This window comes from Saccostrea cucullata, unplaced genomic scaffold (assembly GCF_032062105.1).
Source record: "Saccostrea cucullata isolate Sc308-1 unplaced genomic scaffold, CSIRO_AGI_Scuc_v1 ctg1363, whole genome shotgun sequence".
Classification (NCBI taxonomy): Eukaryota; Metazoa; Mollusca; class Bivalvia; order Ostreida; family Ostreidae; genus Saccostrea; species Saccostrea cuccullata.
This window is the reverse complement of record NW_026925986.1, coordinates 1-26,915: the sequence shown is the minus strand read 5'-3', so window position 1 is coordinate 26,915 and position 26,915 is coordinate 1. Positions and strand designations below refer to the sequence as shown.

Genomic DNA, 26,915 nt, shown 5'->3' with positions numbered 1-26,915 from the left:
GACAAAAAAGTGTTTAGAAAAGTGTTTGAATTTTAAACACATTTCTTACAGTGTAAAGTTGTCACATAGAGATACAAAATTATACAAAAACAAAAAAGTTTTAAATTGATCGTTTACCAAAGGAAAAAACATATTTAAAGATGTTTGGCACAAATCTTTAGTCTAAATTGTGTAAAAATTATGACTTAATTCATTGATCTGTAATAATTTTGAGAGGCAGGGAAGAATTTACGATATTTTCGTACGCCACCACTCTGCAAAAAATATAGACTCTGCTAGTTTTCAAACGTAGTTTACCATTTCCATTTGTTGAAGTTGTACAATTGTGGTGGGGAAAGAACAATATGGTCTTTTAAATCTCTTACATCTTATATATGTTTATATACAAGCAAATATACTTTGAATGTTTCATCTTGTCAGAAACCAGAGAACAATTCTACCTCAAGACAAATTATTTTATTTTCATGTAGGAGCTGCTTCACCCTATTTTCACTTACTCAATTTTAATTTTAAATCCTCTATTTTTCTCATTTTCTTATATTTTTTCAAAAGCAACATTCATTCCCCAGGATCATTATCATTTTGTTTGATATTTTGCATACAATTTATACAAACTATAATAAAGATTTTTTTAAAATTATTAACTTTGTCTCCTAATCATTTAATTACTTGTCTCACTCTATGCGGATCGATTCAAACTTACCTGCAATTAAAAGTTTAATAAAAGGGTTTAAATATTATTAAAACAAGCAACTTAAAAACACACACAAACAACACAAAGTACAGAACAATTTTATAAGAATTTACTGAATGCCTACTACGTACGTTTTTAAAATGAATTAGGAGTTAACTTACATTCATTTGGAATTTATCCGTCTATTGATCATTTTAAAAAAAGTTGATTTATATTTAATACCCTAGATTTGACATGAAATGTACATCAGATCATCTTTTAAAAAATGGTAAAACTCTTGATAGATCTACTGACCGTCGATTTACTGCTTCGATTACTTTCAGTACTTCGATTCTTTTTCAATCGCGATGCGTCATCACTGGGAACTTGTTTTACACGCTGCCGCAGTGAAAACAGAGCTGCCCCGATCCACGTTACAAGTCATTCAACAAGATGCTAGACTTTGTGATTTTTGCAGCGACTTTCCTTATTGCCTTATTGATAGCCGTAATTTACTTGTATCCGGTAAGATTTTTTTATATTTATGTCATGCCGTAAATTTTGTCACTTATAGTTTTGTCTATGTATGATGGAATACACGGAACGTTGCATATGTGTGCATCTGCTCTGGTGTGTACTCCGTGTAGCATTCCAGATGTCATAAAAATATGAATAGTGAATTAAAAGATGTTAGATTATAGTTTCTACCTAGCTTGTTGCTCATTAACCATGCTAATCTTACCAGATTATTAACATGTCTTCTTACGTCAACCATTGAACCAATAAAAATCACAGCGTTTTGTAGCTGTCCCGCTCTGACTCACATTTGCGTTACAAACGTCAACAGGTGTGTCAGAGGTTTAATGGGGCAAAAACACCAGGGGCGGATCCAGGAATTGAAGTTAGGGGGGCGCAAGATTTCGGCAGGGGGTCCAGTGGGTCCAGGGCAAAGCCCTGGTGGGGGCCCAGGGGGCAAAGCCCCCGGAAGCTCATGGATTCTAGAGATTTTGTAGGGTAAAAATGAGGTCTACAGAGTAGACATTTTAAACATTTTCTCGACAAAACAATGTTTTATGCTAACTTTGACAATTTTAGGGGGGGGGGCGCGCGCCAGGTGCGCCCCCCCTTAAATCCGCCACTGAACACGGACACTGGAGAAAGCAGAAGAGCATTAGCTTATATAGGTGCCGAGCTGGAAACACAGTACTTATTCATCACTGTTCATGAAATGCACCCCCTCCCCCCACTTTACTCATCATTTAGAAGGGGATATTTAAATGCCGATGTGATAGAAGGAAGTCACAAACTTCAAAGCCCACTTTTCACCTAGTAAAGTGCAGTAGTGACATAAATAAACACACTTTAAATTTTATTAAATATTCCAGTTGATACAGTTCACTGAAGAATTCTAATGGATAGAGTCTTGAGAGCACCCATAAATTGCCATTGGCATAACTGACACCTCCATATCAACCTGTACTTCACTAGACAAAATTGCTAACACCCACTTAAAACACAGGCACCTGATGTTACTTAATTTTCTTGAACATGTGAAAATAAAAAATATAATATATCCTCTATCTAATAATATACAATTATGGACTCTTTTGGTGTTGAATATGGTTTGTTATTCACCAGAAAAATATTCATATTGACTGAGGCGAAGCCGAGGTCAATATGGATATTTTTCTGGTGAATAACAAACCATATTCAACACCAAAAGAGTCCATAATTGTTTTATTATATAGCATACTTGCCAACCTCCAGCATGTAAAAATCTGGTCATGACCAGATTTGGAAAGTAAAAAATCTGGTCATAACGCGTAACGACATTCACGACATATTTACCATGATTAAATTTGATACATTTATATACAAAGTTTTAGTGTATTGAGAATTCTTTTATTGAAAAAGGATTTAATTTACTATGACAAAAAATTCATACATAATTTGATTTAAATTTACATGTTAAAAAAAAAGAAAATTGAAGGTTTCATGTATTAGTATTGACCTGAAGTGTGCATTTTTTTTAAGCCTTTTCAGTTTCTGCTAAATTTGAAAGTATACCAATTTCAGTTTTTAAGTTATTTTTCCTCTCTCTTAATTAATTAACTACTGCAATATGTTTTAAATGTGAAGTTAGGCCTACACTGTTATCGATCACTTTATTTTATCTAGAATGAAAGGTTTTTTCCAAAGATTCCTTGATGTGTACATAAATATCGTTTCTTTTTTTCTCGGTTCAATCAGAGACATGTGTTTAGTTCAACTTGTTCCTGTTGGACCTGATAACGATTTAGCTCTATCGGAAGCCATTTTAATTTACTTCAAACATTGATTTGTCAAAACAACACCCAGTTAATTGTTTACACCTGCACTGATAATTAATCCATCGGCATTGTTTACGTAGATCTAAGCTTGGGTTGTAACTGGAAGTTAAAAGTGCAACCTAATTTACGAACCAAATCCGGAAAATCGGGAGATTTTCGGGTTGATCGGCAAAAATCGGGTGATAAGCATGACCCGCCGGGTCATAAAAAATAATCGGGTTACGGGTTGAAAAATCGGGTGTGACCCGACGAAATCGGGTGAGTTGGCAAGTATGTTATATAGTCGGGATTTGAATATATAGATAAGACATTGAAGGCTGTATGACGACACCATTTTCATTTGCGATCTTCCATGGTTGAAAATGAAAAAAATCTCCAGATTACTGTTTGTAACCTCCGTGTTTTCCTTTCCGAGTTCCGCTATGTGTAAGACGTCCATATGTTAAAAAATAATCCTGAAATAGGTTTGAATAATTGTTTTCGTGCTCAGATACGTAGCTCGCCGCGGCCGTTGCAACCATTGTTTAGGCCAAACAAAAAAATACCTTTGTTTACTGTTACATGCTGAAATAAAATAGGGTCGGTAGGTAGGAAATTTTTTTTATTTTATTGAATTTTTTTTATACACAAATTCACATGAATTGGTTGAATTACAAAACAGTTTTACCATTGTATGGTGCCTTTATACTTTCGTTTGGCTTCAAATATGGGTGGTTTCTTGCCAACTGTCTTAGGGGTGTGCAATTAAAAAAAATCAAGTACTAGCCCACAGGCTTACAGTAACAGCAATAAAGGTACTAGCCCAAAGTTAAAAGTGAGCAGTCCAAATATAGGGGCAAAATATTGTAAAAACAAATATTGTAAAAAGTTCATTGTTGAGAAAGTCAGGGTCCTAAGCCATCCATTTTAAAGTTGAAGTTTAAAAATTTTAAGAAATTATATTATCTTTTCTTTTCTGAACATATTGTACCAGCAGTGTAGCTTATCTAAAATGAAGCAAAATCATTTTATTTTCATTTCAAACCATTAAATACAATTGATATATATTAAAGTTTAACCACATAACACTTAGCTATTAGTTGATTGGGGGACCGTAAATAATGGAAAGAGATAGCTGCATGTATTTACTATTAACAGAGGAATGGAGGAAATTCGGATTAGGAAAAAACGATCGTTTTTTGAAGTAAATAAGTCAGGTAGTACGTCAAAATGGATAAGGTTAAAGTAATTTAAGAACAATTGGGGCATGTTACCTTGAAAATTTTCATTAGTTGGAAATTAAATAGCAAAACAATGAGTGAAAATACCGTTTGTATTTCTCATGTATTATATGCATAATTTTTATTTTTACTACCCCAAAAACGGTAGCACCGGGCATCAGGCGATGCTAGTTGCACACCCCAGCAACTGTCACGCAATGGTAAGCAAATTGCAACGAACTCGTTGGTGTAGAAATTGCAACTCGCTGGTTTTGTTTTTGTACTTTCAATTTCGATTTCAAAGATGAATGTAAAAGTTAAACTGACCGGCCAGTAACTTCCGGATTTTTACGACGAAAAAAAAGTTTGGGTCGGCGATGAAAATTAGGGTCGGTCGGGTAACCGTAAACAAACATATTTTTTTGTTACGCCTTACAACGTTGTTCGATGTTTTGATTGTGACGTCACAATGCCGTTGCACGCGCATTGACCCTCCGGTGAATACGGCCTAAAATCCGGTGAATATGTAGTGTTATGAACTGTTTGCGCTTGTATAGATTATATAGGGAATATAAATAGACTATATAATAATACACATTATTATATAGTCTATTTATATTCCTTACATAATCTATAGAAGCGCAAACAGTTCATAACACTACATATTCACTGGATTTGAGGCTGTATTCACCGGAGGTTCATTGCATGTGTAGTTGCATTGTGACGTCACAATCGATACCTCAAACAACGTTGTAAACAATGGTTGCAACGGCCGCAGCGAGCTACATATCGGAGAAGGAAAAATATTATACAAACCTATTGCAGGATTATTTTTTAACATTTGGACCTCTTACACGTATCGAAACTCGAAAAGGAAAACACAGAGGTGAAAAACTGTAATCTGGATATTTTTAACGACGGAATTTAGTAAATGAAAATGGTGTCATCATTCAGCCTTCAATGTCTAATTTATATTCAAACTCCGACTATATAATAAAACAATTATGGACTCAGTCAATATGAATATTTTTCTGGTAAATAACAAACCATATTCAACACCAAAAGAGTCCATAATTGTATAATATATACACCGGCACCATCTAATGAATTGTTCTAAGTCTGTATGTGTACGTCACAGGGTCTTCTTGGGATTTGTTGTGATGAAAGGAGGTTGCATTAGTTGCAAGGTCGTTGGAACGCTTACTTGAAGCTCTCTAGCTCTGGGGTGTGGTCAACTTCCTCTTCTTAGGTGGTGCCAGTACTAAAAATAGCAATATCTGTGAAATACTTTCAAAACGCTACTACTGCTACAGTTTTAGTATGATTTCAATATTACTTGGCACACAGGTAGACTACATAATTCTGTGTATCAGTTTTTTATTTCAATGAAGGGTGTTGCCGTGGTTACTGAAAATAGAAATTTTTGTGACAGTGAAATACCTTCATTTTCAAAATGCGACTCCTCTTACAGTTTTGGAATGATTTGAATTCAATAAAACTGGGTACATTAGGTAGACTACATTAAGCTTCATTAATTATATGTATTCGTTTTTGATTTGGATGAAAGGTGTTATTGATTTTTATGAAGTTGTGCAATTTATTTATTTTTCAGGGATCCAGAAGAGTTACAAGCATACCAGGTCCAGAGCCAACAACAAAAGAGTTAGTCATATTTCTCTTTACATGCTTTATATTTTGAATTTTTGACTTACTTAAATTTGATTTATATGTCTAATTGAGCTAATCTCAGCAAGGGACTCACACCTCCTGAGCTAGCTAGCATTGATTAATAGGTCATTTAATTTGTAATTTTCAAAAAAATTCAAACTAAGCATAAAAATTGGTTGTGACCATTTGGTTTGTCACAACACTGCAACATGATCATTCTTAAAAGGTCAAGATTATTGAGGTTAAGTGTCAACGTCAAGATCATACTTACCCTCTGGGTTGAGAATAAATGAATAAAAAGTCCTGACCCTGCATGTAAGGTAATTTGTCAATTGATAAGGTCAACATGGTCAAGGTCATACTATAAGCCCTGAATGTTTGTAAAAGGTCAAGGTCAGGTCAAGGACATTTTAAAGCTACAACTGTAGATGATCAATATTTTCAGAATTGAAAAAAAGGGGTCTTCATGTATAACACCAAGTGTTTCATCCTTTAGCCTAGAACCTCAGAAGATTCAGTATCATGCTTTGGAAAAATTGTCCGAGGGGATGGGGTTTGAGTGGGGGGGGGGGGGAGGGGGGTCATAGTAGTCCTGTTAGGACAGAGTTTTTTTGATGAAATTTAAAATGTTAAACTTAACAACAAATGCGGTAAATTCCTTATTTTGTGTGAGTACTTATTATCGCGATATGGCTATTTAACATTCAATTGCAAGAATATTTATTTGCAAATGGGTGGTTGATAAGGAGAATTTACATGGAATACAGCACCAATAAAAGTGAGAATTTTATTTCCTGATCGAGTGATGCATGCTTCCCACTGAATTACAGGATAATTAGTTAATTTTACTTGAGTTTTTTTTTTAATTTACAGTACCTGAAAGAAAGTCATCATGGATATTTGAAAAAAAGGGTATTTATTGTATTTTTTATAAGGTTTATTAAAATGAATTTTCATTATGTAATGTAACGCTGTGACTATTTAGAGATGGGAACCTGTCAGACATTGCCCGGGCTGGGAGTTTACACGAGTACCTCCTGGAGCTTCACAGTCAGTACGGGGACATCACCGCCTTCTGGATGGGACAGGAACTTGTCGTCAGTATCTGTTCTCCTGAACTCTTTAAACAGCACGCAGCCGTGTTTGATCGACCACGTATGTTAACCATAAAACAGCTATCATAATTACAGCAACTGCAATCCATTAAGTTGAGATAAGTCTGAGTTTAAAAATAAATGGAAATAGTCTGAGATTAATGATAAAAGGATTAGTTTGTGGCAAGGAATTGTTGTAAAAAAGAAATTTTTGCAACTTGCATGCCAAACAAAATGCACTGTATCTTGATTAAAATTTGCTTCAGAATTAAAGAACATCGTTATCATATAACAATATTTTATACTGGTAATATAATCCTACTTGGCATTTAGGTTAGATATTCAATGGAAACTCATTAATATGAATTAAGAATATTTTAAAATACTGTGGATTAATTCATTAATTTTCGTTGACATCAATTTTCGTGGATTTTGTAAAACAGCTGACATTTTCAAGGACACGTTATTTCATGGACAAAAGCATTGTCTTTACAAATGATTATCATATTCTTCAATTGAATGAACAATTGAATTTGTTGATCTGCTCAACAACAAAATCCTCAAAAATTGATACTCATTGAATATTGATGAATCCACAGTAGTTAGTTATCAGAGACTGAAATAAAGAATTGGAGGGGAATTCCATGTCTCATAAATTACTCTTCTCAAGAAGGAGTAGCATTTTTGAAAAAAAAAAGATTGACTTTAAAGTCTTGGAATATATTTAATAAATTCTTACTTTTTATGAATTTCCTCCTTACAGCCTCCTTATTTGAGCTTTTTAAGCCACTGATTGGAGAGAAGTCGATCCAGTACGCCAACAAGGCTGAGGGAAGAAGACGGAGAAAGTGTTACGATACTGTGCTGGCCCATGATTACCTACATCACTACTACCCAGCGATTCAGGAGGTACATAGTTCTTGTTAAGGTTCAGTGAAGGGTGACCGGGGGTTTACCTTGGTGTTTTATTTTTTACATCACTGATTTTACATCACTGACAAAAGGCTTCTGGGTGTATGGAACACAACTAGAAGTAAATCCCTGTACACCCTTGGTTGGACTTGGATAACCAAAAATATCCCACGTTAACCCAAGTCTGATCATTTAGGTTTCAAACTCTCAATAAGATTTATTAGGTGCAGCTAATTAAGTAATCAATTAGGCAGGACTAAAATGTCAAACATGTTTTTTTAGATATCCCTAAAATGCTGATTTGCCTTACCTGTTGATTTACAAGATATCTATATAATTTCCTGTTTGATCAGATTTTTAGTATGAACTGTAAAATAATACAGAGATAAAAAATAAGGAGAGTTTTATAAACAAAAAATGATATAAAATTTAAAGTGTTTAATCGGGTGAAGGGGCAATGTTTGCAATCATTTCTGATTAGTATATTTTAACTCGGTCTCTATAAGTAGAATTTTTAGTTAGGATTCAATCTCGGCATAATTGGCAAGTGCGTTGAGGTTGCTAAGAATCAAATATTACTCAAAATACACTCCGTTTGAGATGCATGGTCATTTACTGAATTTTTTCCCATGTTTACCCCTTTATCCCATGGATATGGCTCTTGTGATATCATTTTGGTTTCCCAAAGTTGTGACGTCACAATGGGTTTTGCATTTAGCGTAATGAAGTACAAAGATAAAGTAAAGTGCTTTATAAAAAAACAGTTTAAAACATTGATTGTAGCGTATAAAACAAAATGTAAAACATGGGATAAAAAGAATCTCACAAGATTTGTAGTGGGATGAGATTTTTATCCATCTAGTTGTGTGTAAAACACACAACAAGACTGATAAAAATCATATCCATTTACAAATCATGATCCTGTATTATATCAATTTTTCGGAACAATTAAGTTTCTAAATATATCTTGCTAAAAATTCCAATTAAATACTGTCTGTAATCTTAAATAATATTTTATTCACAGATGTAAAGATGAATAGGATAAAGGCTGAAGGCTCAGTCTATTTTTTCCCTCTCTGTAATCTTTTCTTAATCAGTGAAAAGACTAATAATTTAATCATATGAATTTTTAGCTCACCTGAGCCAAAGGCTCAAGTGAGCTTTTTGGATCACAATCTGTCCGTTGTCTGTCGTCGTCGTCGTTGTTGTCGTTGTTGTCGTCGTTGTCGTCGTCGTAAACTTTTCACATTTTCATCTTCTTCTCAAGAACCACTGGGCCAATTTCAACCAAACTTGGCACAAAGTATCCTTGGGTAAAGGGGATTCAAATTTGTTCAAATGAAGGGCCACGCCCTTTTCCAAGGGGAGATAATCATGAATTTGTTAAAAATAAAATGCAATTTTAAAAAATCTTCTTCTCCATAACCGCTGGGCCAGGAAAGATGAAACTCCTGTGGAAGCATCCTCAGGTAGTGTAGATTCAAGTTTGTTCAAATCATGACCCCCGGGGCAAGGGTGGGGCCAAAATGGCCGACCCAAGTTTTACATAGGAATATATTGGAAAAATCTTTAAAAATCTTCTTCTCCAGAACCACTGGGCCAGGAAAGATAAAACTCATGTGAAATTATCCTCAGGTAGTGTAGATTCAGGTTTGTTCAAATCATGACCCCTGGGGCTAGGGTGGGGCCAAAATGGCCGACCCAAGTTTTACATATGGATATATTGGGAAACCAATATATTTAAAATCTTCTTTTCAAGTACTTCAAAGCCATGATTAGTGATATTTATATAGAATCATCCTAAGGTAGTGTAGATTCTAGTTCAAATCATGAACCCCTGGGAGGTTAAAATTCAAGCCCCCCCCCCCCTCCCCCCATCATCACCTAAGTAAACTTTCAGTTCTGATCTGATATGTGCTTTTTCCTAGCCAGTGTGCTCAGGTGAGCGCTGTGGCCCCTGGGCCTCTTGTTTTCTTTTCTTTTCTAAACCACTAATTATTTTTTCATTATTAACAGATTTCTGATAACTTGGTGAAGAAGTGGTCCAGTATAGCCAAAGACGAGCACATCCCCTTGGCTCAGTACATGATCGGGTTTGCTTTAAAGCTGGGACTGGTCAACTTGTTTGGGAGTAAAGCCTGGTCAGACGAACAGATTCTTGAGTTCAGTCATCAGTATGAAATTGTACGGTCAGCTTTAGTACTGTAGAATCATTGTTATATGGGTGTGTGTGTGTGTGTAGATAAGATAATTACTTGTACATGTAGGTTTTGTTTGTGTATGAATAAAATTACTGTTATAAGAGTATATACATGGTAGATATTTTTAAAGGCATGGCAGGAAATGGAGAGGAGGTTAACAGAGGGTTTCCCCCAGGACGGAAGTTCAAGAATGAAAGCTTTTGAGGAAGGTAAGATTTATCTTGGCTAAGTGATGGAAATTATTTCCAAAAAACTTATTGGACACTTTCATGCCAAGCAAGTACAGAGACGCCTTAATATTTGGTGTGCTAAAGGTATGCCCTACCCCTTATTCATGATGTCACCAGTAATTCATCACAAACTTCTACTAAAAATGTTTAATATGCCACAAAACACATACAGTGTGCTAATGATATTATATTGACATTTAAGAAATAAGATGAAATGAAGTCGGTACGTAATCAAATCTAATATTATATAAGAAGATTGTTTTCGTAATTCTCATTGGCTGAAAGGATGTCACGTGATATTCCTCCTTTTGTGATAACGATGTGAAAGCGCGTCGGCAGAAAATGATAATGCATGACACAACGTTCGGTTGCACTGAAGTTACGTAAAAGGTGATGTCATAATATAAGAAGCGTGTTTTCAACCATTGTGACGTAATGACAGCCAAGTCTGTTAAGTAAGGACTGTGTCAGTGCATTCACTTTGAGTGATTATATAATATAACTATTATGGACTTCAGTGAACGGTCAATATATGGTTATTGGTCGCTATCACTTTCTGTGTCTTCGGTCAATATCAATTGCCATGAGTCCTTATAACCACATATCGACCTACACTGAAGTCCATAATTGTATACTATAATGCCCAAAGGGCGTTATATATTTTGATCACGTGACCAACATCATGTCAAATCCCAAAGACACTCTAAAAATGATATTTAAAGACAAAATGCTCTATTTAGACTTCGTAATTGAATTCAACATAATATAAAATTAAATGTCATATGACGTCACAGTCAAAAGACTTTCCAAATGTTTTGTGCAGTTTGCTTTCCAGACGCAAGAAAGTCTGATCATGTGACCAACTGCATATCATTGAAAATTGAATTTCAATTTTTTAGTATTGTCTTTTAAGGAAAGACATTGGCAAATCTAAATATTTCATTTTGAACATTTATCTTCTAGTACAGCAAAGAATGTGCAGGACAATTTACTGAACATTCCTAGTTTTTCTTTCTTTGCTCATCCTACAGTAGTACCAGTACATAAAGTAATAATTTTTTTAATTCATGAAAGTTTGTAAAGAGTAGTCTAAATGCTACTTTTCACCTTCTCTCTTTCAGCCAAGAAAAGGATGTCGGAGCAGGTCAACAAAATAATAAAAAACTGCAAGAAACACAAAAAAGACCCGAATGAATATTTATTGATAGACGCGGTACTAGAAAGCACAACAGACGAGGAGCTGGTCTTCTCAGATGCCCTAACTTACGTCATCGGGGGGTTCCACACGACAGGAAATGGTAAAATTTACTTAACTTCCTATATTACTAGATGAAATAGTAAAGTTAGAATTTCATACTTATTTATTATTAACTACATTAATTTGTAAAGTTACTGCTTTAAGTTTTATGAAGCTTATACTGTAGAACCATCTATAAATGAAATGAGCCTGTTTGTCTAGGCTGCTTGTGTTAGAATTGCCATCCCATACCAAAAAAAGGTACAGATTAGGCATGCCTATTCTTGATAAATATAGGCACAAAAAAGGTATACCTAAAGTATACAAGTTTGGAACCACTTCTTCAAGTATAGGTAGCAAATTGGTACAAAAAAGGCATACTAAAGGTATACTTTTCAATGATTCATTTTTTTCTATTTCACATATAGGTACATTTTAGGCACACATAAAACATTAGATTGAGCAGTGAGGCATACCTAAAGTATGCCTATACATAGTATGGCATATAATTCTAACAGTCAGATAGGTACATTTTAGGTATACCTAAAAGGTGCCTACATATCAATCTATTAGGTACCTTCAAGGCTGTGCCAAAAGTATGCCAGAGGTATACCAAAAGTATACCTACAAGGTACCTATATTGTACCAAAAGCATTAATAGGCACATTTTAGGTACTAAAAAAGCACAATATTGGCACACCATCTAACTAGACCAGTAGGTACATTCCAGGCATACCTAAAAAGTGCCTACATATCAATCTATTAGGTACCTTCAAGGCTGTGCCAAAAGTATGCCAGAGGTATACCAAAAGTATACCTACAAGGTACCTATATTGTACCAAAAGCATTAATAGGCACATTTTAGGTACTAAAAAAGCACAATATTGGCACACCATCTAACTAGACCAGTAGGTACATTCCAGGCATACCTAAAAAGTGCCTACATATCAATCTATTAGGTACCTTCAAGGCTGTGCCAAAAGTATGCCAGAGGTATACCAAAAGTATACCTACAAGGTACCTATATTGTACCAAAAGCATTAATAGGCACATTTTAGGTACTAAAAAAGCACAATATTGGCACACCGCATAACTAAACAAAAAGGTACATTTTAGGCATATCAAAAATGGGCTTTTGTCGACAAATCAACCACAAAACCCTCGAGTTAAAAATTTCTTTCTCCATCAAAAATTTTTAAATTTTTGGCCTAACATGAAAAATACATACTTATCATTCCTTGTGAATGGGGCAGGACTATATTAAGGAAGAATTTAAGAATAATTATCAGGTTCAAGTAAAAACAAGTAAAAATTTATTATATGATGCTACATGAAAATATATATGAAAAATAACTATTTTAAATCCTCTCTATAAACATATGACAAATCTCCTATATTTAAAACAAAAATAATATTGTTACCTTTAACAAAATAATGATATTTGTAATATCATTCTTTGCAAGAAAAAAAATAAACACACCTTTTCAGCATATACAAAACATAATTAATGCAATGTAAATACACAAAGACACCGTAAAGGTATTGAAAGTATACTCCATTTCATGTCCTTTTTTTTGGCCACACATTATTCACTTGCTGCATGTGCAATTCATGTAATCTTCATTACTTTCATAGAGTTTTTACCCAATTGGCACCACAGAATTTTCTGCACAGTAATAGACCTTTTACCAGGGTAAATACTCATTTCTGTACAGTTGAGATTTTCATCTGGACTCCTTATAAAAAGTGATCCTCCATTTGAATGTACCACGCAATTCCTTCTTTCATGCCATTCCCTTCAATTCTGAAAAAGTTGTTGCTCTTGAGTCTTAACTTTGAAATTATTTTCAAAAATATTAAATCCAATGTGTGAATCTATAGGGGAGGGGTCCGGGGAGTCTGGAACTTCCTTCCTACTTGCATATATGTATATATTATGTAATTAAATGTATATATATACTTATTAATCAATTAAAAGTGATTTGGACACTCCCCCCCCCCCCCTTACCCTGTTACGATCTGCATCTGAAATTCCTAAAATTTACAATGGAGTTTGAAAAGTGGTGATTAATTTTACTATATTACTATATTTATATATATTTTTTTTCAAAATCAGATTAGATTTCATACTTACTGACAGAGTTATAGTCTTTATGCATTTCCCCCAAGTTTAGAATGACTACAGGGGACAAGAATTTTGCTGAAAAAGAAAGTTTGTTCATGAAATTATCTGACATTATAATTAACAAAGTTTACACTTATTTGTATACATAATATTTTTTAAATATAATACTGAAACATTGTCACTCTGAAATAAATTATGTGTGTCATACCCCCCCCCCCTTCTTTTTCTTGCATGAACCAAGTGGAGAGATGGGGTTTAAATGATTTTATGTAAACTTATAACATAAATTCAAATCAGTTAATTTTGTTATACTATGTTTTATAAATGCTGTAATTTTGATACTTTAAATTAAAACTATTACATGTTAGAACCCCCCCCCCCCCCATTTTTTCTTTTAAATAGTGCTTTTACTTTATATTTCAAATTTCATATGCCAATGATTAAATTTTCACACTGATCATTTGAATTTCTGTTTGTTATTATCGCCATGCTCATGCAGAGGCTACTGTACATAACCTGTTCCCGCGATATTGACACGTTAATTACTGGTATTATTATTTTTTAAAAGACTCTGAAATTGTGAAACACCTTTTATGTCTTGTTACACATCAGGTTAAACAAAATAATTATTATTTATATGTCTATACTTCATGTGTAGGCTGTAGCACTGGCTACACGGCCATCTTGAATCAAAACAAACCAAAAATTTACGGTACAATTACCTAGAACTTCGTAAAATTTACACTTGATATTCACATTCTAATGCATTCTTTACGTGCACAAATACAATAACAACAAGCAGCATGAAAATTTACACTGAAATAAAGACTTACCGAACTATAATTCTCCGATTTCTTTTTGAGGCTTTCATCTCGGCAAATTTTCAAAACGTCTCAGAAATGTCCGCGCTCTCCACTGACCAATCGTAGACTTCGCTGGAGTCACGTGATTTTATTAAAATTTATTAAATTATTCATAAAATATTTCGTGTAAACAATTTATAATTATAACAATGAACATTTAACAATTATTTAATGAAGCCCCAACTTAAACTGAAAGCCGATTGCGAAGAAATCCTTGAAATTTAGCGTGGCTATTTTGGGCAAATAATTGAACCGCCATCTTGACCGCCATTACTATTTTGTGTTTGTTTACATAACAAATCACCCTAAAATTGATTAGGCCCCCTATTTTTTTTTTAATTATTCATAATTTTCTTTCATGTTAGTTTTCAACTATAAAATCTTAATTAATGTAACTGACTGTGACACCAGAGAGTGAAACAAACATCGAAATACATGTATGTAAATTATTACAGTATACAATCCATAAATGCCTAGTATGTGAACATGGTGAATAATTATAAATGATAAGCACCTGTATTTTGTGCATCTTGGGGGCTATTATTTGTATGAAAATTCTGTAAATGTACACTTTTTTTTACTGCTACTGCCTAACTACCGGCAGAGACCTATATACTACCAGTATATAGGTCCCTGCTACCGGTAAAAGTTAAAGCATCTCTATTTATTTCATTCTGTAATTTATTCTTCTGTATTTTACCCATTCATGTTGAGCTGAAAAATCTAATGAAATCACCGTTTTGTCAAGTTTGTGGTTTGTGGAGAACTACATGTGATACACGAACAATTTCTGCAGGGTGAAGGTCATCCGGTATTAACACCGAATACTGAGGAAATCGACATCGTTTTGCATTCAAAGATAAACAAAGTCTATTTCAAAATACACCAGTAACTGGTCTAATGGATATAAATTCTCACCCTATAAAATTAATCTAAACATCCCAAACATTTTTGTAGTTACAAAATGTACGAGAGAGAGAGAGAGAGAGAGAGAGAGAGAGAGAGAGAGAGAGAGAGAGAGATGCAGTGATCGCGTAATGGGACCTCTACTGGACATAGAGATGTGTATATAAATTTTATTAATGATAATTTATCATAAAAAGTTGTATCTGTTACAACTAGAGGCCGGGGTTTGCTAGCAAACCTGGTTTTGAAAAAAAAAATGTATTTAGTTTTTAAAACGTTTTATATCTTAATAGTTTATCAGTTTATTAACATAGTTAAAACATTCATTTATCATTAAATTATTTAAGAGCAAAAGAAATTAAAGAATAATACTGCAAGAATAATACAGAGAAGCATCGTAACTAAGCAGATTTGGCTGTTGGTTACATGACTTTGTGTCCACTTCACTAGGTGCATGGACTAGACCTGATCTCTCTGTGGATTACCTGTGTATTGTATGCGTTCAAGCGGAAAGTGATTTCCTGTCTCTAATTGACATATTTCACAGTATTGCAGAATTAGTTTTATAAATGCAAAAACTTGATAAAATGACATGTAAAAAAAAAAAAATAATAATAATTTAGCAAGTGCGTGTGTAGTGGGGGGGGGGGGGGGGGTGTTAATGGTCAATATAATTGTATAGTGTTTATAAGACAATCCCCTATGTCTTAGAGAATGTTAATCAAAGTTACTAAGAACTGACACTCTTTAAGACAAACTAGTGCATATTTTAAGAACAGAAATGGATCTTTACCTTTTATTTTCCGTAAGAAGATTAATTGAATAAATGATAATTACATATTTTGCATTTGAGAGTAACAATGTTATCACCCCTCCCCATTTTTTCTTTCCACAACACCGCTATATATTATACTGAGGACTTGAAATAATGATGTGAAATCTGAAGTATAATGTTATTAAAAATTAAATGCACAAATTGTTGAATGATAATTCAACCCCAGCCCCCTACAACCCACCCAACCCACACCGAGATACAAAGAACCAGTCATCTAAAAAAGTATTTAAATTCAGACATTTTGAAAAATGACTGAGTCCAAAGTAGGTACATTTTATGCACACTGGAAAATATTTAAGTTCAACATAGGTACATTTCTGGCACACTGAAAAATGACAAAGTTCATAGTAGGTAAGATGGAAAATATCTAAGTTCAAAATAGGTACATTCTAGGCACACTGAAAAATAACAAAGTTTAAAATAGGCACATTTCAGGCACACTGTAAAATGACAAAGTCCAAATTAGGTACATTTTAGGTACACTGAAAAATGACAAAGTCTAAAGTAGGCACATTTCAGGCACACTGTAAAATGACAAAGTCCAAATTAGGTACATTTTAGGTACACTAGAAAAAAATTAAGTTCATTTTTGGTACAGAATAGGTATGCCTTTTCTGTACCTATAATAGTAGGTACACATTAGGCACAGAAAAGGCACAAAAAAGGTATGCCTATATGTACCTTTTTTTTGTATGGGATGCCAGAATTTAATAATAAGAATTCAATCTTATGGATTAGATCCTTGCTATAATGATCAACGTATATATTGTTACAAATTAACATGTTTAAAATACTCACAAAAATTGTCCAATGTAAATGAATGCACATGTAAAAGCTCTTTGAACATACTGTAGGAATACTTTTTTCGGTGTGGTATTAATTTACAATTTGTATGCGATCACGAATTGTTCACAGACTCAAATTACTTGTGTGAGAAATCTGCATAATTTTCTACAAGCAGATTCAAGAGAAGTTGAGATTCCACAGAATTAAGACCCCGTGGGGAATAGTACATCAACAGTTTGTTAAAATGGCCAAGAAAATACTGTAGATTCCTAATTATATGTGAGGAATTAATTTCTGCGAAGTGTCACTGGCGAAAAAATATTTACATTACATATTTTGCATATAATAAAATGAATGGAAATCTATTGCATTCAAAGCACCATAACACAGACAGGGTGCCAAGAGGTTAAAACATGCGTTTTAGTTTGACTTAATCACTGAACACTGAGGAAGTGCAACGTCACAAGTGAAAATCAAGAATTCACGTTCAAATTGACCAGAAGCTGTTACGTTTGCTGATCTATTAAATGTAGCTTACACGAATTTAAGGATAATACATAGGTTTTTGAATAGAAAGCACATTTGCAGTTATGGTAGAAAGTTAGAAAATGTAAATATAAGCAATGATTCATTATTTTTTGAGTGATATAGTTTCATAAATGCAACAGTGTGTGCAAATTTTCATGATGCTTAAATATTACGCGCCTTTAATTTTATGATGCTGAAATCTATATAAATTCTGTTGATCAATCGTTCATTTACGAATTATAATTCTCGCATTTTATGTGAAAGACCCAGTTCACGATAAAAAGTACTTGCAAAAAATAAGGAATCAACAGTATTTCATGCATTATTGATGCAGCATAGCAGCAGGACTAGCAGAGAATCAGACTTGGATGGTATTACATGGTTGCCTTTCAAGTTCTATATTCCAACTAGCACACACTTTTAACATGGGCAGTATATTATCTATAACACAGTGTATTTTCTATTTCACAGTTTTAACATGGGCAGTGTATTTTCTGGCCACCCATCAGGACATTCAGGATAAAGTCTACAAAGAGATCAAAAAAGTTCTAGGAGAAGAAGATGTAGACCCTAAAACATACAAAGATTTAGTGTAAGTAGGATGTAGTTTAGAATCTTTAATAAGTAGGATGTATACAAACAAACATTCTGTGTATGTAAACCTAAGTACAGCTAGAGATTAAGTATAAATAAGATATACGTGTAGGTCCTTAGACAAAGATTTACCGGTAGTGTTAATTTAGACCTTCGTATAGCAAAAATTGTAGTTTAAGTGTAGACCTTATTAAACATAGTCAAAGATTCACTATTACAATCAGTAGCATAGGCAGTAAAACTTGTTTATAAGAAAGTCACTGGGACCTGTGAAATTACTTCACTATATCCTTAATTCTTTAGATCAGTAAAACAAAGTCGTAAAATTAAAATAAATATAGTTTGAAATTAATAAATACTTTGCTATATCCCATATATATTTGCAATATTTGTGTTTGTTCTAAAGTTTTACTTAGACCATAGTTAGACAAAGGCATACTATGTATAGATACAGGGATATTTTGTCCCTGTTTTAATTCGCTTCTTTGGCTCTAATCACAGACGGATGAATTTAAAACAAGGTGAATTAAAAGAACACAATATAATCTCTTCAACAAAAATATGACTGAGCCAGTTTAAAATTGGATAAAAATGTCTGCAGATATGAAAGGACAAAAAATAACGGGGGGCAAAAATAACCCTGGATGTATACAGTAGTGAATTGTTCTGAAATATCTTGTCTGTTTATGTTGTTGTGGAATTACATAATTTCTACTCATTCAGTCTCAGATGTATTTTTCCATTTTGTCATCAGGGCAACATGAAGAAGTATGATGCAATATACCAATTCTCAATGATTTTGTTTTTGTTAGGTACCTGCACCAAGTTATTGATGAGACTTTAAGGTGTGCAGTTGTGGCCCCCTGGGCCGCTAGATTTCAGGATTTCGACTCCGAGCTTGGAGGGCATAAAATTCCAAAAAATGTAAGACTCCTCCTGATTCTGATTTAAAACATTAATTTCATCACAAAAACATGTGTAGAAAGCCATATAGAGAAAATGATCATATTGTAACAATGTTGGTGTTTTTTTTAGACATAATTCAGATAATTTTAACTGTGAAATTGATAGGAAACTGATGAAACCGAAGTGGCATTTGCATGCATGGTGCCATCAGGTGCATTTACATGCATACTGTATACCAATTTTTATCCCCAATGAACTTTATTTCACTATTTACCAGGGATAAACTAGTTCATGATGTTCAATTTTTGCTATCAAGCCTTTTTGGATTTGTTGTTATTAAGAGACATACACTTTAAGGACTGGTTCGCTGCAAGAAATATTCATGATGACGAATCAAAGTTGGTTTGGATCTTGTTTTGATTTCAGACTCCTGTGATTCATGCCCTCGGTGTGAGTCTGCAGAATGAAAAATACTACCCCGTTCCCAACAAGTAAGTACATGTACTACATGTACCACTTACCCAAGAAGTAAGATTAAAATGTTTATATGACAAATAAAAAAAAACATGCACACTGTATTTAAAAAGTTTACAAAGTTTTCCAGAATAACTGTTGTTAATAAGTTGGGTGATCTCATGCCCAATGAATGTTCTGGAAGTGTGCATTTCTATATGCAGCAGCTTGAAAGTTTGTTAAACCTTAGAATTGGGGTTATTGCTATCGAGGAAAAAAACCTACTCAAACATAAATTAGTATGTTTGTTTGACAAATCTGGTACACTGTATTCAGAAAGATTACAATATGCTCCTTAATAAAATTTCAAACCCAATAAATGTTCAAGAAGTGAGCATTTTCTAAATTCACCGAGCATGAAAAAGTAAATGTTTGTTTAGAATTTGGTTAATTGCTTCCTGGGAAAGAAAAGCTCGGAAACCTTTGAAATTGTCACTAATTGTAGTTCAGACTAGCATCTGAGCCTGTTTGATTGTGAACATCCCTAAATCAATATACTTGTAAGGTTAGTGTAGGAAGGGCTGATAGTTACATTGAAATGGATTAGTTTAAATGAATAAAAATATTGTTTTCTTGATTAGGGGCAGTTTCTTCACTATATTTCAATCTGTTGATTTTCCTATTGAAGAATATGGAATATTAAAATAAGCCTGTCTGAATTACATGAATCAGAAAACATTTCAATTGTTGAAATGAAATGAAGAATTTTGTGAGAAACACTACAGTATTTGCTTCCTTTTATAGGTTTGATCCAGATAGATTTAGTCCTGAAAACTCAAAGTCCAGGCCAAGTCTTGCCTTCCAGCCGTTCGGATTTGCTGGAAAGAGGATCTGTCCCGGATACAAATTTGCCTATGTTGAAGCCACAATAGGACTTGTGACCTTGCTAAGAAAGTTCAAGGTCAAACTGATTGAAGGTCAGGTTGTGACCCCAGTTTATGGCCTTGTAACTCATCCTGAAGATGAGATATGGGTCAAAATAGAGAAAAGATAAAATGGATTGTTTTAAAAGTGTTCCTTCATTTGATTTCTAAAATTGAATATAACATCAGATCAAGTTGCAATATACAACTTGATTGTTTTAAGACAATACAGTTTTGAACTGTGGAAACTGGTGATTGCATTCTGTAGATTAAGGCTTAATAATGGACTTTTGCGAAGACACTGACTTTTACAGCTGACGGCTTACTTCCTTAAACACCAGGAAAATGTATGGGAGCTCTTGTCTGAAAAAATATTGATCTTAATATTTAACAAATCGATAATAACAGGTTATTTCAAAGATCATATGACGTTGTCTACGAGGGAAACGGCGACAATCCTACCCTCAACACCCTCCATTCCAGTCTTGACTAACTCCTGCCAAATTTTCCTACCGAAATGTGGCTTCTTCTTTTATTATTTCATTTCTTTAGTTATTGAAAATAAAAGGATATATTAATTCTCGTGAATAAAGTATCTAAATAAATTTTATCCTACAACCAATTATATTTTTTGTTTGATAAATTATTTCAAAGCCCCGAATACAATAAATTTCACCTCAGTGCATGTTTTCCTATCCATTTTCAATTCCGTACATGATGCAGGTTTAAATGTCCAAGTAAACCGTAAACTGTAAAAGTCAGTGTCTTTGCAAAAGTCCATTTATGTTATTATCTGTATAAACAAACTCTATGAGAAGCACTTATTTCTATAGTTGCCTTAAAGTAACTTGAACAGAGTTATGAACTCGCATAATCATGTAGAAATTGTTCAAATAAGTCATCTGCTGTGGATTCACTTGGTTAATTTACCTAAAGGTCAATATCACTAGTCAATTTTGTTTCTTGTCTGCCTCAGTCCTCAGAAGCTGGTCTTTCACTCTACACCAGAACACACTAGTCTTCTAGGAAATATGCTTATACATGATAAAAAATATAGTGGATTAAATTTCATTCTCCTTTGATTTTCAAACATTTTGTGAACTCAACAGATATTAAAATGAATTTTGTATTTATTTATGAAATGAGGTGAAATTGTTATAAGGCTAAGCTTGTTTTACTGTATTTGGAATTTTTGAAGCAATGTACAAATGTAACTCAATTGTGAGCCCTCAACTGATCAAAGAGTTATAATCATTGACAACATTTCTTTTCAGAAAGGGTTTTTTTTTGGGGGGGGGATGCTTGTGTCATAGCTGTGTAAACAATGAATTGTAGCAGGAAGGCTATTTATCAGTGTAAATAGTGATTGCATTATGTGTCTATAGGTTAACATTACATGTAACATAATGTGACCTATCATCTAGCTGTCAGATATATAGTCTTTAGCTGCATCTTGGTTGGCAATTTTTTCTTGGGGTAAAAATTTTCAATATAATATACCATCACTGATTTGCAATACAGCAAAACTCCGTTATAACAAAGTCACTGGGACCTGTGAAATTACTTCACTATATTCGTAATTTGTTATAACCGTATAAGAAATTCATTAAATTTATATAGCTGGGGATCCAAGATGACTTCGCTTTATCCGTGAATTCGCAATATCCGTGTTTGTACTAAAAGAGTTTTACTGTATTCACCATACTGAACGTTTTATACATTCCACTATATTGTGTGCATGATGTCTGTGAGATAAACACATTTTTGGAATATCACTTGTCCTATATACTGTTGATTGCTGCTATGTTCTTTCACACATGATGGCGAGGTTCCATTATTAATAGTATAGGAAAATAATGCACATTAATTAGTGTTTTTTACCAATTATTTCTCAACAAATAAGATTCATCTTGTTTACATGAAAAAATTACATCAGGACATGTTAATTGTTGATATGTTGCTTGTGTAAAGGAAAATGTTTATCAACTTGAAGCTGCTTTTACAATTGGTCATGTTTTGTCAAATGAAATGGGTTCACTCTTTGTTGTTTATTAAGAGATAAATCTTAATGTCTCTTTAATTTTATGTTTAAATATTATGTAATTAGATTAGTGCTAGAAATAAATGGTGCTACAGAATGATAGAGTTGGCGTACTTTGTCTGAGATACATTACCAGTTTTAATTTGTGGCTGCCTCATCAGCCGCTTAGTGAACTTGACAAGTTCTGGCATTGAAAATTATAGAAAATGAGGACACTTATTTTAAGGTACATTGATACTCTGATAAGAGAGATAACTCTTAATGACACAAATGTCTATATTTCCTTTATTTTTTTGTCAAGTTTAAGTGACTTTTTTGTCAAATTTTGCCCTGCAAACCATGATACAATTGTTTGTATTTTATTCAGCATTTCCCTTGGAAAATCATAATAGTTATAAAGAAAAATTTCATATAAGTGAGCAGAGGGTTTATGAACCTTAAAAGGGAGAGAATCCAGTCAGTTTTGTTTTCTGTCTGTCCATTCTTCAACTTTGACCATTACATTTGAAATTGTATATTAGGGCTTGTATACGTCTGTGTTAAGGTCAAAGTATCATCTTATATCAATATTCATATATGTATGGTCTATAAAATGTTTTAATAATAATAAAATTATGTATTTTTTCTTAATAGCTTTTGAAAGTTTTATATACCTTTCTTGATTTTATTATTATATCTTATTGATATCGTGCAAGTGCAATTGCATATTTTCCCCTCTGTCCAGAACTTGGGTTCTAGGGTGTTCATCCCAGGTAGGGTAGGGATACGTTTTTCCCAGGTGGGGGAGGGTAAAATTGGTCCCAGGTAGGGTAGGGCTTAGTTGATTCCATTTAGGGTAGTGCTAATTTGGACCCAGGTAGGGTAGGGTAAAGTTGGTCCCAGGTGGGATAGAGCTAAATCGGTCCCAGGTAGGGTAGGGCTATGTTGGACCAAGGTGCGGTAGGGCTAATTATAAGTTTGTCCCAGGTATGGTAGGTCCTAGACTGTCCCCAGAAGGGTAGAGCTAAGTTGGTCCCATGTGGGGTAGGGCTAAGTTGGTCATGTAATGTATTTTTGATTGACTTCTGAGCATTTTAACCATTTGACAATGAACATTAAAATCTATCAAAAAATGTATACAATTCTGTCATGTGCAACCAGAATTATTGTCCTAGATGGACTAGGACGGTCATATATTGAGAAGCAAGAGACCCAAACATTGCCAAGAAATATGGGGCACTACTGTAACAAGGTATAGATCACGATATGTTTCAAGCAGTTGCAACAAGCACATGGAAGTAAATTCCTTTTATGTAAAGAAGATAGATAAAGTGAAATAAAACAAACAATCTATCACTTCTTACTGAAAATGGTCAATTGCTAAAAATACTAACTCTCGGTTAAAACAATGCATTTAAATTTTATAAGTGTCTGGTTGGTCATTGTATCATACGGGCAACCTTCAATTGACCTAGTGCTATACTTGATTCAAATTATATACATTTTTGAAGTGGCCGGTGTAACGTTGAATTTTGACCCGGGTTGAAAATTGACCCGGGGTCATTTTTCAATGTTGAATAGTGAGACCAAAGGTGTTGAATTTAGACCCTAGCCCGTTGAAAACTGACCCGGGTCGTGGAATTTTGATCATGAAACCGGTTCAAAATTCAACAGCATAAAAACACATATTTATGACTTGATTTTCATAACAGTGATTTAATCCATAATCGTCGGGAACGGGGGGGGGGGGGGGGTAGGGATGCTTAACCCCTTTTTTGCAAAGTTAAACATAATATAGACATGCATTGAACAATGTGAAATTGGTTTAGCCCCCCGCTTTTAACAAGCACGTTACAGTGTAGTCAAAGAAAGAAGAGTAAGTGTTAGTGCTTGAAAAAAAATTGGATCCCCCCTAGGATTGTCGGATTTGGACTACTAGTTTGGACAATGGACAAATTTTCTTTTTCTTGTCAATTTTTTTTTTTCAGATTTGAATTTTTTTTCTTTGTGAATTTTTACATGAATGTTTTGAATTGCGTTCCAAAAATAAAGTTCAATTATAATATATATATTGATCAATGCATTTATCAGCTCATCGCTGTCCATACTATAATGCTTGCATAATGGTTATGTTTAATCTTCAAGAAAACTCTGCATAGTTGACTTCACTGATCCATACACTTGTATGTATGTATGTTTTTTATTGTCTTTTATATGTAACATGGTTGTATGCCAACATGTTTGGTGAATCAATAAAGAAATTGATTTGAATTGAAATTTCAATTTGCACCCCCCCCCCCCCCCCACCGCACTTTCAATTTCCTTCTGACATCAATATAATCAATGCAGCATAATTCAGTAATTAAGGTATATTTTTAGAATAAAACATTCAAAAACATAAATTATCTTAGATTTCAAAGTTACTTGTAGCTTAAAATCGTAATATTTCGTGTAATATTTATTTTAAAAGAAGTACATATGTATATGTAGATCTTGAATATTAGAAAACATTGCTAGACAATATACAATTTAGTTAAAAAATTTATTTATTTATTTATTTATATATATATTTATTTGTTTATTTATTTATTTATTTTGCTTCATTTATTTTAATGTTAAAATTCGTAATATTAGTACTTGGAAAATGGTGAAAGTTTAACCATGAAGCACGTACGTTTTAATGCTTAAATTTAGTTATGCACAACATTATATAATAACTTATAATGTCCAACTTGAAAACTGATTTTTTTCATAATAAAAGGTTTGAGTAATCTTTTTTGCATAGTTAAAGTCATATATGGCGTATGTACACTGAAAATTATTAGACTAAAATTATAAAGAACTTATTTGTATCATTACAAATATAAAGATAGAACTTTTCCGTGAATTACAAAATCTAAGTCAATTGCGTTATAAAGATATCACAATTTAATGTGAATTCTCGGAATTTTCTCCGACTCGGAAGAAAATACAAAAGATTTAAATAACACATTACAGAGAAGATAAAATCGTATTATTAGTTGATTCGAGGTGTTCTTCGCGTTCGGAATTGTATGAAAAGCTTTAATTTAAATGTATGAACTATATTTATTTACTTAATTTTGTATTTTTCAAAAATATATTTTTTTGATCAGTTACGCCATATATGGCTTTAATCCAACAGATCGAGAACGAACATATTTATTTTTTTAAGTAGAGGATGTAAAAGGGGGGTACCATATATATTTGAAGAATGTTTTTTTTTTTTTTTTTTTTTTTTTTTTGTATTAGTATATTTGTGGCTGTTTTCTTCATTTTTGTAGTTTTTCAATCAAAAAATGTTTGCCTAAGATACACAACCCTGACTTTTAGCATTATTTTTTTGTTATAAAGTAGCCAAAATATAACATTGATCACCCAAAAATCGGGGAAACACAGGCTAGTTTGTGAGGAATTTTTGAAACGGCCCTTCCATCCAATTAGATAAACATGGTTTGGTTTTCAACATTGGCTGGTTTCCCTATCCCCTTTTTGTTTGCTTGTTTGTTTCGTTTCGTTTATTTATTTTGTTTATGGTTTTTTGTCACAATATTTCAGAGGGTTTTGACACCATACCCCCGCCTCCGAAAAAAAAAATTAGGATTCTCTCTCTCTCTCTTTGAAGGGGAATGCGCTTTTTAGTTTTTTAGATCTAAAGAAGTTGCAGGGACGGCGTCTTTTTAATTGTTGATATCAAAGATGGTGGAAGTGTAGCTGCTAGTCCATCCCTGACTCTAACTCTAGTTCTCATTCTCAAGGTAATGCTCCGAAAATGATCGATTTTTAGGGCGAGGCAGGCTACTGACAGATAATTTTCTTACAGGGATTTCACCAACCTTGTATAAAGTCAGCATTACTTTACATTTTATGGTCGCTATATTGATCTTTTGAATTCTTTTCACCAATATAAGCTATCATTGGATTCATTTTAACCGATGTGTTTCATTCTGATTTTTAGGCTCTTTTGTTAATTTTTATATACTGAATTTGACTAGAAGGGATGTTCTGCACACCTGATCAATACAATATTATATAGTACTCACTTTCTAGACACCAGATTTCCATGGTTTTGTTTTATGTCCTATTCATAGTTTTGTAGTTATTTGTTACATTAAAGTTTTAGAATTCAGAGAATTTAAAACTAACTATAACAATCTGGTTATATTATATGAATTTTAATTCATAATGATTTGCCATTTTTTTAATTTGTTTTGATTTTTATGAAAATAATTCTTTTTTTTCTTAACTTCAAATTCACTATATTTTATTTAGTTTTCTTCAAAATATTTAAACTTTTATTTCTTTTTCACATAAAAATATACTCTTTCGGATATCAGTAAAATGTGGAATTTGAGCAATCTGTCACCTATCGGAAATCAATTTACTCATGACAGATTGCGAATCAATTATTTTA

The 26,915-nt window shown here is 33.3% G+C and overlaps 1 protein-coding gene and 1 long non-coding RNA gene across 2 annotated transcripts; one reads left to right on the top strand and one right to left on the bottom strand.

Annotated features, from left to right (window-relative positions):
- Positions 1-1,043: 1,043 nt before the first annotated feature.
- On the top strand, positions 1,044-23,005 carry LOC134270274 (cytochrome P450 20A1-like). Its single transcript, XM_062752468.1, has 11 exons — positions 1,044-1,198; positions 5,815-5,864; positions 6,856-7,025; positions 7,728-7,873; positions 9,893-10,060; positions 10,208-10,286; positions 11,429-11,605; positions 18,059-18,179; positions 18,994-19,105; positions 19,514-19,578; positions 20,345-23,005. Exons 1-11 carry the CDS (start codon positions 1,127-1,129, stop codon positions 20,592-20,594), a joined length of 1,410 nt encoding a protein of 469 aa, XP_062608452.1. The 5' UTR covers positions 1,044-1,126; the 3' UTR covers positions 20,595-23,005.
- On the bottom strand, positions 13,017-14,676 carry LOC134270275 (uncharacterized). Its single transcript, XR_009992759.1, has 3 exons — positions 14,503-14,676; positions 13,679-13,744; positions 13,017-13,348 (listed from the first exon to the last, which is right to left on the bottom strand). It is a non-coding gene; the product is annotated as an uncharacterized LOC134270275 (long non-coding RNA).
- Positions 23,006-26,915: the final 3,910 nt, after the last annotated feature.

Coding starts and splice junctions, on each gene's coding strand:
- LOC134270274 (XM_062752468.1), top strand. CDS start 1,127: ATGCTAGACTTTGTGATTTTTGCAGCGACTTTCCTTATTGCCTTATTG. Junction 5,865..6,855: donor CCAGAGCCAACAACAAAAGA/GTTAGTCATATT, acceptor GTGACTATTTAG/AGATGGGAACCTGTCAGACA. Junction 10,061..10,207: donor TCAGTCATCAGTATGAAATT/GTACGGTCAGCT, acceptor ATATTTTTAAAG/GCATGGCAGGAAATGGAGAG.